At 38.5% G+C, this 20,452-nt stretch overlaps 1 protein-coding gene across 1 annotated transcript; it reads left to right on the top strand.

Moving 5' to 3' along the window:
* Nucleotides 1–14,968: 14,968 nt before the first annotated feature.
* On the top strand, nucleotides 14,969–20,392 carry LOC137962318 (formin-like protein 1). The gene is made up of 4 exons (XM_068809118.1): nucleotides 14,969–17,020; nucleotides 17,103–17,302; nucleotides 17,812–18,056; nucleotides 19,547–20,392. The coding sequence occupies exons 1-4, from the start codon at nucleotides 15,312–15,314 to the stop codon at nucleotides 20,360–20,362; spliced, it is 2,970 nt and encodes a 989-aa protein (XP_068665219.1). The 5' UTR covers nucleotides 14,969–15,311; the 3' UTR covers nucleotides 20,363–20,392.
* The last annotated feature ends 60 nt before the right edge of the window (nucleotides 20,393–20,452 follow it).

Raw genomic sequence — 20,452 nt, 5'->3', positions numbered from 1 at the left:
TGTTCTCTCTCTCTCTCGGCCTTCCTCTTTTGAATTTTTTTTTCTCGAGCACTCATCTCCCTTCTCCCTTCTCCCTTCTCCCTCTCCCTCTCTCATCTGCTTCTCCCGCTCTCTTTTCCCTCTCTGCTTTTCTCCCTTCTTGGCCTTCCTCTCCTGAATTTTTTTCCCTCTATCTTCTCCCTCTCGGCCTCCATCGCAGAGCCACCATCGTAGAGCACGGGAGGCTGAGCCTCTGTCGCAGAGCCTCTCGACCTCCCTCTCTTCTCCCTCTTGACGTATTGTCAGAGCGTCGCCTCCGTAGTCGTTGCTTGCTGGCCCGCCGTTGTCTCTCACTATTATTGGTGTTGTGAGGAAAACGATGCTGGTTTAATTTTTCCTAACTTAGGAAAAATTAAACCATCATAACTTCATTATATTTATTTTTTAAAATAATCTATATTTTTTATTTATAAAACAATTGTTTTTTATTTATTCAGTATATTCATTTTGTAATTATTGTATTAAATTAGTGATTTAATAGTCGTAATTAAAATATTGTTAAAGTAAACATTTGATAAATTGTTTTGGTTTAATTATCCCATTGCTATAATTAATTAAACCAATTGTTTTAAAATTTGTGGCAATATATTATTAATTAATAATACGTAAAAAAATATATTATGTTATTGATAAAATAATATATTTATTTATTTATTATATTCGCTTATGTTAATTTTTATTTATTTATTATTTATTATTTATCATAGTCACACTAATTATTATATTAATTTATAATAAACTATAATCATTAAGTAATATAATATAGTCTTTCATTAATTAGTTTATTAATATATTTTAATTCTACACATTAAATTACTTATAAGTGTAGTAACCATGTTTATTTTGGTTTAGTATATGTTATATTTAAGTATATTATAAAAAAGTTACTCATTTTCTTGTTTATATCATATTTTTCATTTTGGGGTACTAACACTGGAATTTGCTTTCCAGTGCACTTGAACTCGTCTACACTAACACCCAAGGATGAGTTGAAATTGAATCAATTCATTTAAGATGAATTGAAATCTTAACTTCATTTCAAGTTTATCGTAGACTAACCCCCCCCCCCCCCCCCCCCAAGGGAGTTTCAGTACATCTGTCAAATTAAGGAAGACTCGATCAAGTTCATACATGATAACCAAATCAAAGGACTCTTTAGAGATCAAACTTCATATCACCTTATTGTAAATTTTTGTGTTGCTATACTTACAGTCATGCAGCTCAACATTTTTGACATACTTAGGGAACGAACTCTACCTCTCATCTCCTTCTCTACTTTCTCATTCTGAAGTCAATGACATATTTCAACAACAGTAACAAAAAGAGAGTTAACACTGCAGGCTCAACCTCTACTCACACAAACATGAGGCCCTACAATTCAATTGCGGCTTACCCAGGTGCGTTGAAGCCAATCATACATATATAGAGCTACTATCTCTCAAATGGGGTTGAAGAACAAGTATGGAAAAAATTTCCATGATTTTCTCATCAAGAAGTCTCACATAGTTAGAATTAATATGGTGGAGTTAAGAACAAGTAAAAGAGTTTAACTTTAAAGGTGTTTTAGTTATGTTAGGACACTAGAGACGATTTGTTTCTCCCGTCCGATCATTTTTTAGCTTTTGTTTGTCTCTTACCTTATTAGTTTTTTTCTCTCTCTTAGCTGTTTGCATCCTCCACAATTTATTTCCCCTCTCAAAACGGTCTGGCCACTTCATCGAGTATTTTTTGCCCTTGCTGCCCATATCCTGATCGAGTTTTTGGCTCTCCAACCTCAACACGTCATGTATATGTTGTAGCTGCTCAAAATGTTGTTAGTGATGCAATGGTGGGAATCAATAGGAGGACTCCAGCGGTTCAGTCTCTGTCGACATGGAGATGATCTTCCTTGGAGGAAAGGAACACCTTGTGCACTGCGGTTCTGTTTCCGTTGCTTTGTTTGGAGATCTGGACAAGACGACACTTCTTGAAGATAGCCTCTAAATGGTGTCTGCATCGCCTGCAAATCTTTGGGAAAGTACTCACGCTTTACGGAAAGATTCATCAACGGCTTCAGTCGCTTGTTTCTGCGCGTCTACGATCTCCTGAGCCTCCTTGATGTCGAGATCATAGTAGGTATCTTTTAGATTCTCATAGTGAAGCCCATATTTTCGAAGACGTTTGGGCAAGGCTTTACAGTGCTGGGTCGCAAACCAGTTTCGTGAAGGGTTGATAAGAAATTGCATGAACGACGACACGGTAGCCGATTTCTTCTTCTTCTTCTTCAAACGATTCAACGACCTCTCTAGATTTCAAATATAAGATAGGCAAATGTGAGGAAGAAGCCGGGCGAGAGAAAGAAGCTTTGCAGCGATAGCAATGTTGAAATTTTTGTCGAGTTCTTGTCTGGGTTTAATGCTGCTGCCTCTACTTTTACGAACAGACGGTTTTCGGGGACTGCTCAATTTCTTGCCTTGAAGACTTGTGGAAGCAGCTTGGGCAGACCAAAACACCAAAAAGATGCCATGAAGGGTGGAATACTCGCCATCTCTTTCTGACTGTAAGAGAGTCAGAACAAACTTCTCATTTTTCTCCATTGGCGAGACTTCTACGCCAAATGAAGAAAGCTTGTCATTCTTTAGAATCAAGTTCTTCCACATCCATATTTGAACTACAAAGAGGCCTGTGTGGAACTCTGTCTTCTTTCCTCACGGAGCTTCACTCGTTTTAGAGCTTATGTTGTGTTGAAACCAGTGCGCTAAAAGCTCGAATTTTTTAGTAAAGCAACTACACGGATCTTATACAAGGATTGACCCGATATAAATATCTCAACATGTTGATGGAGAGATTTGGAACTACATTGTCAAGGTAACGGGATTTGCAATTATGCGATCGATTACCGTGGAGACCTGGGTTCAAAGCGGGTCTGAGTCCAAGTTCGACTAGAAATTATATGGTTCAGACTGATAGAATCAGTTAGGTCCATGTGTTCTCACACCCATCGCTAATAAAATTACTATTTTTGGTTTGAGGGAAGATTGAACAAGACTATTTGGCTCAGTATCTCCTCTCTAGTGTTGACTAGCTTGCGTATCTTTCGCATCGTCAACTCCAAGAAATTTTGATCACCTCTCAGAAATTCCCTTGAGGTCATCCATGGTCAAGTTTGTTAAGTTATGTCAGTTCTACCATTGTAGTCTCCTTCTTATTACCGTGATGATTATTTTTCTTCCCTTTGTCCCCCCTAAACCGTTTTACGCGGTTACCTTTCTCCTACCATATTATTTTTTGACTCTTGTTTACCCTTTTAAGCCAACCCAATGTTGTGTTGCTTCATATGGTATGTTTTTATACATATGGGTGTTTATGCCCAAGTGAGACATTTTTATTGGTACGCTTTGGTTTTTTATCTCTATGTTTGAGTGATAGACACTTGCCCTTTTTGTGATGATTATCACTATTTTGTTTGAAATCTTATGACGTTGGTTTCAAGTCTTTTTTATCACCCTTTTTTTAGGATGTGTCCGATTAAATACTTATCCTTGGGACACCATGATAAATGAGACAATTATTACAATTAGTTTTTGTTTCAAGCTGGGATCAAAGTCATTACCTCTCAGCTTGAGGCAAAGAATATTATGAGAAGTATGAAGAACTCTACAAGCTCAATCAAGCTTGGTCACTTTCATTACTTTAATGATTTGATGCGTGTCTTCTTCTTCTCAGATAAACACATAAGAATTTGATTTAGAATTTGAGCGTTGCAGTGGTTGTGCCTCCTAATTTATTTTCTTTATGTGTAAGAATTCATTTTGAAAGTTGAGTGCCACAGTTGGTTGTGCCTCCTTCCGAAATTGAAGTATATGTGTTACTATTATCGAGAAGAAGTATAAATTTACAATGAAATTTTACATATTGTAGTAATCTAATTTTATTTGACTAGAATATCTATATCAGGGGAGCACAACAAGTTTTAGTTAAACCACTTTACAATGGAAAAAACCTACAACAAGTTTTGACAAAATCCATCATGTTGCTTGGTGGAAAAGCCAATTACAAGTTTCATCAAAATCATCAAGCTACTTGGAGGAAAAGCCCAAAACAAGTTTTAGCTAAGTCATCTCACAACTAAAAAAGAGTATAACAAGTTTTGACAAAATTTGTCATGTTGTTTGGTGGATGTTGATTTTCAGGCTTCCATTGTAGTAATACTATTGATCAAGGGGACGACCATAGAAGAGAGAGAGGCTACGTGAGGATTAGGTTTGAGAATCAATGCCTAACCCTCCTCCCTAACTAGTATTTATAGAGGTTAAAGAGTTATAATTATATCTATGCCCTTCACCCTAATAGGTGAGGATAGAAGCCCAAAACATCATAGAATATTTACACCAATGCCACCTAAGCTAAGCTTATTCATATCTTCTAACACTCCCCTTCAAGCTAGAGATGAGTAGACATCGTAAATCCCCAGTTTGGTGCACATACTGGAGAAAACTTTTGAACTTACTAATTTGGTGAGTATATCAACAACTTGCCTTTGAGATGAAATATGTTTGCGGCATATAATACATGCTTACAACTTCTCTCTAACAAAATGATAATGAACTTCGATATATTTTGTTCTCTCATGAAAGACTAGATTGGAGGCAATGTGGATTACGGCTTGATTCACAGTGAAATTCCAAAGGACCACCTTTGTTGAATCCTACCTCTGCTCGGAGAGAAATAATTCATTGAAGCTCACTTATCACATGTGCCATAACTTTGTATTTCTCTTCGGCACCAAATCTTGCAACTACATTTTGTTTTTTACTCTACCATGTAACAAGGTTTCCTTCAACTAATGTATAGTATCCTGAGGTGGATTTACTATCATCTAGAGGTCTAGCCTGATTTGCATCAGCATAGCTTTCTATATTGAGATGACCATGATACTTATATAGGAGCCCTTGACCCGGAGCCTTCTTCAAGTATGCAAGTATGCAAGTTTGCCAATGAGAAATTTGAGGCTTATGCATCTATAGACCGACAACACTAACTGCAGAGGAGATATTTGGTATGGTCATAGTAAGATAAATCAATTTCCCGACCAGTCTTTGGTACTTGTCCACATCAACATCTTCTCAAGAGCCAACACATAATTTTGTATTCATATCCATAAGAGTGTCAGTAGGGCGACACCCCAACATTCTTGTGTCTTTAAGTAAGTCAAGTACATATTTCCTCTATGATAGAATAATTTCATGCTTGAATTAAAGGACTTCAATACCAAGAAAATACATGAGGAGTCCCAAGTCCTTTGTCATGAATTCACTACATATCTTGTGTTTGACTTGACTAATGCCATATGTATCACTACCTGTCAGAATAATATAATCCACATACATAGCAAGCAGCATCGTACCCTTATTAGTGTGTCTGACAAATACAAAATGATCCACATATCACCTTATGAACCCAAAATGAAACATAACTTGACTAAACTTGTCAAACCAGGTTCGCGGAGATTGCTAGAGACTATATAAAGATTTGGCATACCAACTCCCCCTCAGCCATATATCCAAGTGGTTTCTTCATGTAAATTTTTTCCTTAATATCGCCATTGAAAAAAATATTTTTCACATGAAGCTGATAAACATACCATCGAGAGCTAGCAACAAGAGATAATAAAACACGTATCAAGTTTAGCTTGGCCACATGGGAGAATATCTCCTCATAGTCGAGACTATAGCAATGAGTATAGCCTTTGGCCACGGGTCAGGCTTTAAGGTGGGCCACAAAACCATCCGAATTATGCTTAATTATGAATATCCACTTACAACCCACCAATTGTTTATTGAATGGAAGTGGAATAAGGTGCCAAGTTTGATTCTCATATAGAGCTACCATTTCTTCGTCCATGGCTGCTGGAGGGCCTCCTGATAAGACTAAAGAATAAAAACAAAAAAATAGAGGCAAAGATAAAATATTGGAGATCAGATGAGAGGCAGATGGTCGAGTACCATGACTCCTTCTGAAGATCGATAGGTCTATTATCAAATGGAGGACCAAAAATATGAAGAGGAGAAGAAGTCCTTACCTTAGGAACATCTGAAGACTCCACTGGTGTAGTATCGGCCAATGCTTCAGGGGGTTGAAGATATAAATTATCACTACAATGAAATGCAGAGTCGTTAATAGGCACAATAGGCTTAGGAAATCATTAGCAAGAGAAAAGCCAAGTGGGGCACTAGAGACCGAATAAGACAGTTGCTCTTCAAAAAATGTTGCATCTTTTTATACAAACATCTTTTTGAGGAAATGATTATAACACATATCCTTTTTGGGTATGAAAGTAGCCCAAGAAAATACATTTAATAGCCCTTGGGTCCAATTTAGTAATATGAAGATATGCGACATGAACAAAGCAAGTAAACCCAAACACTTTCAAAGGAAGGGAAAAAAATCTTCACTTGGAAAGAGGCAGGAGTATAGTGACTTATCATTAAGAATTGAGGAAGGCAACTTGTTGATAAAAAAACAAGTTGTAAAAATAGCATGTGGACAATAGAAATGGGGCACACACATGTAATGAAGAAGATGTCTATTCTTTCTCTTAGCCACAATATTTTGTTGTGGTGTGTAAATGCAATGGATTTGATGAATGATGCGATTATCCATGCAAAAAGATTGAAACTCACCTAACATATACTCTTTAGCATTGTTGGATCAAAGAACTTATAATTTTTTATGAAACAGAGTAGAAAAAATAACACAAAAAAGATTTTAAAGTAGGTAGGACTTCAAATTTGTTCTTAAGTAAAAACAACCATGTTACTCAAGTAAAATCATCAACAAAAGTAATAAAGTAATTTGATTGAGAAACATTAGAAATGCTTATAGGTCTCCACACATCGGTATGAACTAATGAAAAAGGAGTAATACCTTTAGGTTTATCTTGAGGAGAGTAAGTACTCCTCTGATGTTTACTCATTTGACAAACTTCATAATTTAAATTAGAGATGGAGTGCAAAGAGGGAAACATATGCTTGAGAGACTATAGAGAGGGATGTCCTCATCTATTGTGCCATTGAAGGAAGTATGAGTTGAGAAGTGGATGTAGCAGTCGTTATAGGTAAATGGAGATAGTAAACATTTTGAACTTGGTAAGTTTCCATTTTTATTTTAGAGTTCCATCTCTGATGTAGGAAAATCTTTCCAAATTATTTCTCATGAATTGATATTCTAAAATAGGAAACTTACAAGTTTAGACACTTACCTGAATAATTCCACAACTTGAAGTAATTTCCAGATTGAACTGAGATTCTACATGGCAACTTTCCAGTTCTGTATCCTTATTATATTGAAGTTTAACGTCAATTCTCAATTCTCAAAAACAAAAAAACTTGATAGAGTTCTAAATACAGAACTTAAGCAACCAAGAAAAAAGAAGAACTGAGAAGGTTACTATTTTGTTTTTTATTTCTCTATTTCTGAATATTGTTTCATGTTGGAAGATATGAATATGTTGGAGTGTCATTGATATAATTAGTTTATGAATTTTATCTCTTATTTACTCTTACTAGGATGAAAGGTATATTTGTAATATTTCTACTTTTGGAATCTATAAATAAAGCTTAAGGGGGAGGGTTTGGATGAGTACACAACCCTAATCTTCCTCCCTTTTCTCTCCTCAATGTGGTCCTCTTCTCTTGTCTCTCTCCCTCTTGGACGTGACCTCCTATCTTCACTTCTTTTCTCCTCTCCTCCTTCCATCTCTCCTTCCTCACCTCAACGATGAAGACATTAATATTATAGAATCTTGAAGTCAACATGGTATCATTGTATCCTCTTCAAGACTCCATGATCAAATGCTTGGATTAAGACAATAGTTAAGTAATCTTTATGTCTCTCTTTTGATTTCCTCTCTACCTGAATGTGTAGATGTATGAGAGATGTTTTTGTTTGTTTTTCTGTTATGAGATTTATGAAGAAAAACTTGAAGTTATTCTAATCTAAGCTTGCATAGCTCGTTTATTAATACCCTACCAAACCGAGAGTAAAGGTGTGAATGAGTATTTATTGGCATATCTTCAAGCTAAAAACCTTTATTTTGCAAATTCCCACCAAATGTGCTTTAGAAAGAAATAGAGGGAGCCTTACTTTGAAAAACTTTCTATCTCTTTCAATTATCCTTGCATTCATCGTAGTACAAACTCCTCGATCTTTTTAGAACGTACTACAAAGGAGGAGGCAGTTTGAATCTATCAAGGAGAAACATTTCTCCAAGGGTATGAAATTGCAAAAGGTTCATCTAGAACCTGTTAATCTAGATAGAAATGCCTAACTAGAGCTAGAATCTAGCAGCAATCTATTGGAGAGATTGGCCAGTGTAAAAATCGTGTATTGAGCTACTTGTGGCCAAAGAGAGCCGTCGGAATTTTTCAACTATTAGAGCGTAATAGTGGGATTTTTTCAAGTAAGGGTTTTTGAGCGATGACTACCACTAGGGGAACATCGATAACAAAAACCTTTTTGTACATGTGGTGTGTGCATGTTGCTATTTATGCATGAGATTTTGATTAGATAAACAAATTGCTATTCATTGCTCATTAGTTCATGATAGTAAGAGGGATTTAATTTTGTAATGAAGATGAAAAATGTGAATTATAGAAAAATATCTCGTAAGACCATTAAGAAGCGGTGTGTGGAGATATATGAGGTAGAGAAAACTAAATTAAAAATTTTATTAACAGAGATTAACAAGATTAGTCTTACCAGAGATCTTTGGAAGTATCAAAATAAAAAATCAAATACATGGTTATTAATAGGCATTTCATTGATAGTTGAAAGCTACAAAAATAAGTCTTGAGTTTTGTGTATGTTCTTCCTCTTCATCGTAGTGTTGACATAACAAATGTTATTTATAAGTATTTAAAAGATAAAAAATTTAAAATATTGATGTTTGTTTGAGAGTTTTCAAAAATGATTTTCAAGAAATAAGAAATTGCCTTGTGCTGGCAAGTTGTTAGGCAATTGTTGAATTTTTTTTTGAAGTTTCAATGTATCAAATTTTTTTTCGTAAAAAAAAAAAAAAAAACTCTAATTGTGTTCCCCCATGGCTAGCCAATTAGAAACAGTGTTAGTAAGGGCTTGGTCAAGGACAAAATGGTATTGGTAGGTGTTACAACTACCCCCAAAGAAGCTAAAGCCTTAAATGGAATTAAATCCAATTTTTACTATCTTATGGCAAGAATTGTGACATGATGAGAATTATAATAGACCCCTTGGAACAGGTTGCCAACCCTAAGAGACCGATAGATTTAACTATTTTCCCGCATCGTTGACTAGCAGGAAGATTTCACCTTACGTCTCCGTAGAGCCATTGAAAATTGAAATTGCGACAAAGACACAACAGTTGCCAATCTACCATCGCCACTGTCCTTTAGCGACATGGACGAATTTAACTTCATTTTCACACATCTGCTGCACCCTTTTGTCGCTTGTCGCCCAAGGGAACGCGGATCGTAATTTAAGTTTGGTAGCAGAAATCAATCCGGATGCAAAAGACGAGATGAACGTCTCTTGCTTCCGTGAAGACGTCGGCAGTCGGTTCCTGCAACAAACGCCACCTCTGAATGGGAAGGACGATGAGGGGTTGCTCAGTTTGTCCAGGGGAAGATAAGCCTTTCAGTGGAAAAGGATGTGAGATATCACTTCCTGTAATCATTCCCATTTAGGGGCCCATGACTCTCTGCGGAGGATTTTTCTCAGTCAAAGCATAATAATGTCATACCCTTTTTCTCCAGGAAAGGGATCCTTTCACTTTCCGAGTGCTACCGAAGCGGGACAGAAGCAACACGACTATGAAAATCCAGACTGGGTCTGTCCATTTTATAAGTTGAATAATGGCGATTTCTGGTGAAGCGTCTCTCTGCTAGACCGGAGGCAGCTGCAGTAGAATAGAGAAAAAAACGGGGAATTGCTTCAGGATTTCAGAGAGTTTAAGCCAGGGGAGAGAAACATAGCCTTTATCTGTTAATTTAATCAGGATCTTCTTTGGCTATCGGAGTTCATGCTACATTGCAGATGCCAGGTATTACTTTCATTGAATTATGAACTTTCAGAATTCATAATTTAGAACCTGCGCTCTCCACCAGTTCATCATCAGCAACGTTCATTGGACATGGAACACAAAATCAGCCAAGCCATTGGATCCTCTTCAAGAGCATTATGAGAGTTCGAACCCACTGCTGAATCCCTTTTGAAATTATCCGTCCTGTTTCTTCTTTCATTGCTGGAACTCGGTAATGAAGCTTCGTTTTGTTAAGATGTGTTTGTTTGGAGTCTGTACCCTTCTGATTGGAAGAGACAACAGAGGTGCAGCTCACAGATGCTCGACGAAAGTCCTGAAAGAAGGACAATATTTGCGTTTTCTGAAATGTGTCGTGGAATCTTGTTTCCCATGTGGGCGACGCCTCATGTGTGTCTTTCACCAAACCATGCAAAGGCCTCTTCGTGGGCACAAGGGCTGTCTCAAATCTGAAATTTGGGGGTGTTTTTTTCTAGGTATCCTGGGTCCCACACGTAGGACATGATGCCCTCATAAAAGTGAAGACCAGGATCATTGCATATTCAATAGGGGCACTTGAACGAGAATCTGAGGTCCAAAGTGCCTAAAATAGTATCAAATGATCAGATTCTCCTGCCATAAAGCGGGGTGTCCCACATCGTAATATTCTCCTGTTGTGGTGGCTTTAACGATCAGCTTTGGATAGACCAAAGTGGCTTTGGTACGGGTTTTTTTATAGTAAAAGGGGAAACATATGTCACATAGACGCCAAAAAGGGGGTATATTATATGATCTGAAAGAAGGCAAAAGGGTCTTTCAATCACATAGGACCCACATAAATGGACAGCCTAGATTATTAAAGTCCTAGGGGCCCACATCGTTCTTTAAATTGAAGAAAGAATGGAGATTTATTGGCACTAACTTCCATATCCAGATCAATGGATCGTGCTCACATTAATTAATTCCATTTAAAATAATTGAAATAAGCTGTCACACTGTGACGTGCAAAGACATGCCCTTAGTATGGGATGAGGAGGATCTATAAAAATAATTAAAAACTGTCGGTGGCGTATCGGAATTCTACCCGATCTGATACTTCCCAGATTTTTACTTTATAATTAATTAATCTTCAAAAACTAAGTAATTACGTGGCTCATCCCCGTGTGGGACCCGTGACGAGACATCTTTGCATCTCAAACATAAAAGAAGTGGTCCCTGCCAGGGGTGGCTTCAAACTAAGCGGTTCTACTTCGGTTCTGTGCCGGCTCGGTTTGATTCATTATCTATCAAGCTCGAGCTCTAAAATCGGTTTGTTTACCTTAATAAGCCAAACTCAACTGAAGCCAGGTTCGATTCATTGGCTCGCGGCCTAAGCTGGGTAGAAAACTGTATAAAAATTTTTTGAATAAGTATTTAACAGTTGATGTTGTAATACTTTTAGCATGAAGAATTTTTAATTGTAATTTTGTGTTTTATATTTTATTTGATTAAAATTTTATCGATAAGTATAATAATATGATTGATTATTAATTTTTATTTATTTCCCTAGAAGAGGCAATAAAAGGTCTATTTAACTTTCTTAAGAAAATTTTAAAATATTTCTTGTAATTTTCTAATAAGTCACTAATAGTAATAAAATTTTATTTAAAGGTTTTTTTGGAAATATGTATCATATGAAAAATATTTCTAGTTTTTCTTAGAATATAAATTTTCATCTAGGGGCACTAAGGAGGTCATAGTAAATTTATGGCTAGATTCAAAAATTACAAAACAAGCTAGACAACAATTGGAGTAAAAAAGATTAATATGGGTGCATTTTAATCCATTATTGAAATTCAATCCTGAACCTCCCCTATCATTATTGTTTTTAAATATATGCATAATCTTATATCTAATTTATTCGAAGCCACCCCTACGTGCGAGATTATAAAAAAAAAAAAAAAAAAAAAAAAAAAAAAAAAAAAAAAAACTCTTTGTCCCTTCCTCATGGCTCTTGAAGAATTGAAAAAATATTTTAGTAGAAATACGTTTCTAGAGACTATTAGTGGTTTTTTCAATAAATGTTGAAAACAATATTTTTAGTAGAAATATAGGGACAATTAGTGCCCCATGTTTTTTGAAAATACTTTTCTAATTATAAATTCTTGTTAAAAAATCATATAATTTTCAAAGTAAGATTTTCTTGCCAAGATGGGCTAGAAAACCGTATAGAAAAATTTTGAATAAGTATTTGACAGTTGTTGATATAATCCTTTTAGCATGAGGCAATTTTGTGTTTGACATTTTATTTGATTAAAAATTTATCAATAAGTATAATAATATATTAGATTAATTATTTATTTCCTTATAAAAGGTAATAAGAGGTCCATTTAACTTTCCTAAGAAAAATTTAAAATATTTCTTGTAATTTTCTAGTAAGTCCCTAATAGTAATATAATTTTATTTAAATGATTTATAGTTTTTATTTGGGTGATTGAAAATTGATAGTGATATTTAATTTAATTTTGTTGTGTTTGATTATTGTATGGAGTTTATTCATAATGTTATACATTATATGGAGTGTTTAGACTATTTTATGGAATGTATGAAGTGTATAAACAATTTCATGGAGTGTTTTGGGAATGTAAAGACAATTTTATGGAGTGTTTATGCAAGTATTATGTATATAGATTATGCCCAATTTTAAGTAGAGGTCATGCTGAATTTTATATAAGTATTATATACATAGATTATTTTAAATTTTAAGTTAGAAGTCTTACCCAATCTTATACATGTATTATGTATAGGTTATGTCCAATTTTATGTAGAGGTCATACGTAATTTTATGTAAAATATATGCATAATTTTATATATATTTTTTGAAAAGTTTTAACTGTAGATTGAAGCTCAAGCTCTCGGCCGGACTCTTTAAATTTGAACATAGGCAGGTTCGGGTCAGCTCGTCTCGGCTCGATGCCATAGTGTAAGCCGACCACACTTTTATGTACTCCACCCGGACCCACCGGACCGGAAAAGCCAACGGACAAGATCGCGTAGAAAGTAAGGAGGAAGTCGGCCTGGTACTCCCTCAGGTCGCTTTCTACCGGGAACTATGACGACTTCGCCGTGCCTGTTTTCTCTCCGGCGAAGTCCCTAGACTTTTCCCGGTCGCCGACACGCACCTTTTTCATCTCGTACGTTTTCTTGAGCGACAGCTGTATCAGACCGTTGGTTGGTTTTTGAACTGTTGACTCAATAAGAATATGAGTGAGTCACTCGGTCTCGCAAAGAGTCTGACTCACCCGGTCCGTTTAAAAGATTCAGAACCCCGAGTTGATTACCGATTCTGAAACCAAAAGGCGTAATTTTGAGTCCAATCGGGAGCCGAAATCTCTAGAATCGTGGACTATTGGATACGGAGGCGTCGATCAACGTGCCGCATGTGCAAAAGGCGACAAATCCTGGACATGCATGCACTTGTACGGTTCGTACGATATAAGGCTACTTTGGTCATTTCAAGACTTTCAGCCCCAAGGGAGGGCAACGACGTGGCAAGGAAGAGTTGTCCTTTCCGAGACCTGAATTTGCCGAATCTTTTTATCGACCACGTAGTGACGTCCTTGTCGATTATTGCTTTCCCTGCATGTGAGGGATATCTCGGTCGGCGATTCACCCCACCCGGTAAAAATGGCTTCCATTTGCTAACCGAGCACGGCAGGATCTCGGGACCATGTCTCCTCTGTGTGATTCAATTAATTTCTTTGAACTTCTCTGCTTGGGCTCTATCAGGCATTTCGTCAATTCCTTCCATGGAATTAGCCTAAATCTTCTCTTCGTTACTGGTTCTGATTCAGGGCCGTAATTGAGAAGCTGTGTACGGGGTAGGGGGATAATCGATAAGGGTTGGGATTGATTTATAATGGTGGTTTTGTTGACAAAAATGTGAGAGGAAAATCGAATGGGAGAAGAAGGTTTGAGCAGAGGATGATGATCTCAGTGAGACATTTCATCGAACACGTTATTTTGAAGACGGGTTGAGCAATTTTGAAGCTTTTCGTCTTCAGGATTTGGTCGCGATTTGTTTCAGAGCATTGCTATAATGTGAATTCAGATTTATTTTTTTACCTTGTAATCGAGTGTGAGATTAGCTCTGCCATTGTTTCCGGCGGCCTGCAAGTCTTAGCGCCGACTTTTGTCTTGTGGGGGAAATGGAATGGGAGGACTAGGCCCACTGCGTCGTTTTGTTGACCACTCTCGCATCGCGCAATAAGTAGGTAAACCAGAGATTTATTGTCCATTTGTAACTTGTACTTGATACCGAAACAAACTGTGATGGCAAAACAATGTCTTTTTCTGTCTGCAGAAAATTACAGCGAAAGATTTTCAACAATGGTGAACTCCTCTCCCTGCCTTGGAAGCTGGGGGGTCTGAAATTTTATCGTTTTGCGGAAAACCCTTCTACACTTTTGGTCTAGCGATCCTTCTGTTCTACGAGTTTCCCGTTTCAGCTCCAGCCCAGCGCGGCGGAGCAAGCAGACAAACTGCACCTTCGCCGCGATTTAATGGCGTAAACGCTTGACGGACTTTTACATAATGCAACTCCTAGTCATTCTCCCAGCTTTCCATCGTTGGATGATATTCTATTACAGAAATTAAACCAACCAACCAACTTCTCCACTGTAGTTTCTATTCCTTCCATTACTTGCATTCCAAGTTAATAATGTTTTCATCTGACTGCAACAAGAAGTGTCTTATATTTGATATTTATTCCCTTCTGGGTTTGGTCTTTTCAAAGACTTAAAAAAATGACCGTTAAGCTTCACAACCCATCTGCATCTTCTCAAAAATATATATATTAAATGTTTAGTGCGAGCGTGTAACAGAGATTTACAGAGCTCCTGCTGGGATTTTGGTTAATCCCTTCACTGGAACCTGAACCTCTCTCTTTCTGTGTGGCTCGCTCGCTCGATGCCTTTTATATTATTCTTTCTTTTCCTTCAGGCCTTTTCTTTTATTCTTTTTTACCTTTCACACTAGCATAGCTTTGCTGGAGCTGTGGATGTCTTCCTTAGACCTAATGTCTTCCTCAAACCTTCCATCGGAGCCAAAGCCGAACACAGGCCCTCTCTCGCACTGTCGTTGGATCTCCTCCTTGGGACTCTTGGATCTCTGCCACTGGCAAATACCTTGAGGAAAAGCTAACACGAGCTTCTCCTGCCTCAGCAGAAACTTCTCCGAGTCTAACTAATCAGTACCCAGAATGGGTTTCATCGTTGTCGTCTCCATTCTGCTCTTATCTTTTGCTCCCATTTCATCAACGATCACCCCTCACCGACGTCTCCTGCACCAACCCTTCTTCCCTCTATCTTCACTGCCTCCGGCTGAACCACCAGACTTGCCGCCACCACAACCCAAATTCCCTGTTTCTACAAATGCCCCTCCTTTCTTCCCATTCTTCCCCTCTCCGCCTCCACCTCCATCTTCCTCCTCTGTTCATACTTTCCCCGCCAACATTTCCTCTCTCGTTCTCCCTAAAACCGAACAGAAGAAGTTCAGTGGCTTCCCGAAACTTCTTTTCTTGACTGTTCTCCCGATATTTCTCTTGGTACTATTTGCCGCTTTCGCAGTATATTTTTACCATCGCCGCCGGCGGAAGTTTGTCAAAAGGAGCTCCAAGGCCGATAGTCATCGACTGTTCCCGGCTAATGTTGTTTCTTCGGACTGCCAAAAGGTCGGTGCCTCCGGCACTTCTTCCGAGTTTCTTTATCTGGGTACATTGGTAAATTCGCGGAGGATCGAGGGCGACACTGAATCGGCTGCGGCTGCGTCGATCTCGCCGTATCGGAAGCTAGGTTCGCCGGAACTCCACCCCCTGCCGCCGTTGCCGCGACAGTTCCGACGGAATCACGGGAATGCCAGTGGCTCCGATGACGACGAAGAAGAAGTGTTCTACTCACCGAGAGCGTCTTCGGCGGATAAAGAAAGCCTCGGCACGGCTACATCGAGTTCCAGACGAGTATTTCCGGTGGTAGACGCAGAGAAATGTGATAGCCGAACTACGAATTCGAGCACTCCGTCATACTCATCTTCGAAGTCTGCTTCTCCAAATCCTTCCTTGCCTTCGAACACCACTTCGCCCCGGGTCAGATTCGGTGCGGAAGTGCCAAAACTGGAGTCGCCTGGCTCGTCTTCTCGTACTCACTCGCTACCTTCCAACAGCCCGTCTCCTCCACCTAGATTTACCACGGAGAGATCCGTCATAACTTCACCTCGTTCGTCTTCGTTATCTTCGAATACTCCATCACCACCACCGAGATATAGCTTGGAGAAACCCGTTATAGATTCACCTCGTTCATCTCTGCTATCTTCGACCAACTCGTCTTCGCCACCCAGATTTAGCACGAAAAAATCCGCTATAGGCTCGCCTAGTTCGCCTTCGCTGCCGTCGAGCAGCCCGTCTCCGACCGTCGGATTAAGCCCGGAAAGGCCGAATTTCAAGTCAACTAATTTGCAGTTTCTTCAGATGCCAGCACGTCCTCCGCCTCCGCCTCCTCCACCGCCAAGGCCATCGACTCCATCACCTCCGAAGAGAAAACCACACTCTCCCTCTCCGCCTTCATCGCCACCGGAAAAAGATTTCGTGGGAAGGACGGGCATGACCGAGAGAATTGCAAGCGCTCCAAATCGCCCTCCACCTCCTCCTGCTGGATACTGGGAGAATCAACTCCTTCAGCAGTCACTACGGCATCCCCTCTCTCGGCCTCCTGTTCTTATTACACCAAGAGATGTTGACTTCAAAAAACCTGCAGTTGCTTCACATTCTCAGGCTGAAGTGAATGAGAGTTTAGAGTCCACAGATAGGAACGAAGACACTCCCCGACCAAAGCTGAAGCCCTTGCACTGGGATAAAGTACGTGCAAGCTCAGATCGGGCCATGGTGTGGGATCAGTTGAAATCGAGCTCGTTCCAGTACGTTTCCTTTTCCTTCTCTTGTCATCTATTTATGTTGAATTTGTACTTTTTTGACATCTTATAATTCGTCTTCCGGCAGATTGAATGAGGAGATGATTGAAACATTATTTGTTTGTAAAACCACAAACGCTACTCCAAAGGAGATGCCAAGACGGGCAATTCTTTCATCTCCAAACCAGGAGAACAGAGTGCTGGATCCGAAGAAGTCCCAAAACATTGCAATCCTTTTGAGAGCACTGAATGTAACTAAAGAGGAAGTCTGTGAAGCCCTTTTGGAAGGTGAGAAAATTTATCTCATTTCTTGTTTGTGGTCTTTTTTCTTACAAGTTTCATCCTGATGGTCAATGCTTTTCTTTTTTGGCCTATGAATGTAACTGATTGTCTTAGCATTTTAAGATTCAAAACAACCCAAAGAAATGCAAAGTATTTCTTGATCAAACATGGAGGTACCCACAGAGTATTTGGAAGGAGAAGAAAACCTAGATTTCACTAAGGCAGTAGCAAACTTAGGCTAAGATTATTTCTTTCCTCAGGTTTCTGATGTTGCTGGTTGCAGGACCAAGAGAGTTTATTTGGTGGAACTTGTGTGTTCATATCCTTGTTGCTGGTTTGCTGTTAAGCAGGAAGTGTTATACAGATATCCACTGCCACTGTTTATTGAAAAGAAATAGCCTTTGATGCATGATCAAGTTTTTTTCATTTTATCCCTTTTCTGTGTATATTCTGGCATTTTGTAGCAAAAATAAATGACAGACAGTGATACATGAGTTTATTGGTGATACAAGCAGGTAACACTGATGGTTTGGGCACGGAACTTCTGGAGACTTTACTGAAAATGGCTCCTACTAAAGAGGAAGAACTCAAGCTGAAAGATTACAATGACGATTCACCGTTCAAGTTAGGCCCTGCTGAGAAGTTTTTAAAGGCAGTTGTTGATGTTCCTTTTGCATTTAAGCGAGTGGATGCAATGCTTTACATTGCCAATTTTGATTCTGAGGTTAAATACCTTAGGAAGTCATTTGAAACACTAGAGGTAAGTCTGATATTCACAGGATTTATTTAATTGGTTATTTTATTTAGCCATGTCTGTAGATTTCTGATAATCTTCTTGCTTTCTTATTCCTTTTGAGTTTTCATGATTTCGATAAACTAATTATGTTGCACAAGTGTAGCATCTTATGCTGACTTATGCCTTTCCTTGGTAATTTTCTGTGGATCTCTTCCTACCTACACAAGAGTTCCTTTTTGGTCCTTCCCCCATGATCGGACTTGACCTATTTTTCTTTGGTAATCACCAATTGGTACCTCTATATCCTTCTCTCTGCTTTATGCCCCTGTAGAACTGTGCTGTGGAAAGGCTTTAGAACTTTTTGCGAATTATCAGCAATCCAAGGCTGTGGTGTTTGTGTGTCTCTTATATCCTAAAGAATTACTTTTTATTGGCATGTTGCAATTCCTAGAAAAGTCCATGTTGTGGCAACTGATGTTTCCCTTTAGCTTTGCAGACTGTACTGGTTACAAAGTTGATCCATTGTATGATAACTATGTACCTTGGGTGCAACTTAGGGTATGGATATTGGGTTGGTCCTTCTAAGTATGGGCTAGATTTAGGGGACTAACTTTTCATATTCCATCAACTCATGGAGACTCTTATCTTATTGCCCTAAGTCCTAATCTTGTTGATAAGTTTTCTGTAGCAATAACACCAAACAGAAAGATCTTGTGCAGTCTGGGGTTGTGAAAAAAAGGCAGTTGGGACTGACAAACTTATTCTCTATTTGAAAATTTTCAAAGTTTTTGTTTTAATTTTCTATTTTTTAGACATATATGACCTACAAAAAAGTGCAAATTTTTTAAATGGGATTTTCAATATTTCCCAGACTACCATTTTGTATTACATCTTAGTTTCCATTTTTTTTTCTCTTTCTTCCTTTAAAATAGGCTGTTTGAACTGGTGCAAAATTTCAGTTCTTCCATAATTATATCATGGGAGTGAGAACCGCACCACTTCTTTAGTCACAGAAAAGTGTGATTATTTTTACTAGATCCTGATTATATCACTTCCAATCCCATGTTTTTTGCTTGTTACTCTCTATATGGTGCATGAGCTTCCAGAGGCCTCTGCTGTAACTTCACTTATAAATTACTTTGTGACATGTAGAAATGCTGTTTTTTTTTTTCTTTTCTTTTGAAAGATGGAAATAAACATTAAAAAAAAGGACATAAATGAGCTGTTACTGAAAATCATAGGATGTTCTCTTATGATCTCTTTCACTTTGCACTTTGATATTTCCTATTTGTATTGTGGTCCTCGATGCCTGCTTGGGAAATATGTGTAGACTTGTTAAAAGCTTCATTGCATATCTAATTTTCTGTCCTGACAGCCATGATAGATATTCTTGGAGTAATGGATTGGCATTAATGCTCTTCTTATGACTATTTTGGTGATGCCTTGGTTGATTATAAATGAAGCTAAGCTCTGTCGATTGCTGACCTCTAGCTTTTTCTTTAATGTTTTTTCAGGCAGCCTGTGAGGAATTGAGGAGTAGCCGGATGTTCCTCAAGCTTCTTGAAGCTGTCCTAAAAACAGGCAACCGAATGAATGTTGGAACTAACCGAGGGGATGCACATGCCTTCAAGCTTGATACCCTCCTCAAGCTAGTAGATGTCAAAGGCACAGATGGGAAAACCACCCTCTTACACTTTGTTGTCCAGGAGATCATTCGTGCCGAAGGATCCCGCCTATCTGGGTCTAGTCAGAGTCCTGGAAAAACCCAACCAGCCTCCTCAATAAGGGACGATGTTGAACTCAGGAAGCTGGGTCTGCAGGTCGTCTCAGGTCTCAGTGGTGGGCTCAGCAATGTAAAGAAAGCTGCAGCCATGGACTCAGATGTTCTCAGCAGTTACGTCTCTAAGCTTGCAGGAGGGATTGGGAAGATAAGCGATGTTTTGAGAATGAACAAAGCAGCAGGTATGAACGGGAGCAACCAGATGTTCTCCCGGTCAATGAACGAGTTCTTGAAGGAGGCTGAGGAGGAGATTATAAGGATTCAAGCCCAAGAGAGTGTAGCTTTGTCTTTGGTGAAGGAAATAACGGAGTACTTCCACGGAAATTCAGCCAAAGAAGAAGCTCACCCATTTAGGATTTTTATGGTGGTGAGAGATTTTCTCTCCATATTAGATAAGGTTTGCAAAGAAGTGGGAAAAATCAATGAGAGGACGATCGTGAGTTCGGCAAGACAGTTCCCTGTGCCTGTGAACCCGACACTACCTGTTTTTCCAAGATTTCATGTACAGAAGCAGGAGGATTCAGATGATGAGGACAGCTCGTCATCGTAGATGCTCATATATACATGCGTTTTCTTCTTATTATTTGTTTCTTATTTTTAAGGTCTGGATAAAACTCTTCGTGGGTTTTATCCATCGGTG

This window comes from Aristolochia californica, unplaced genomic scaffold (genome assembly GCF_029961685.1).
Source record: "Aristolochia californica isolate CCGP_79_NKW_82.1479 unplaced genomic scaffold, dmAriCali1.0.hap1 SCAF_4, whole genome shotgun sequence".
Classification (NCBI taxonomy): Eukaryota; Viridiplantae; Streptophyta; class Magnoliopsida; order Piperales; family Aristolochiaceae; genus Aristolochia; species Aristolochia californica.
This window is presented reverse-complemented; position numbering and strand designations above follow the sequence as displayed.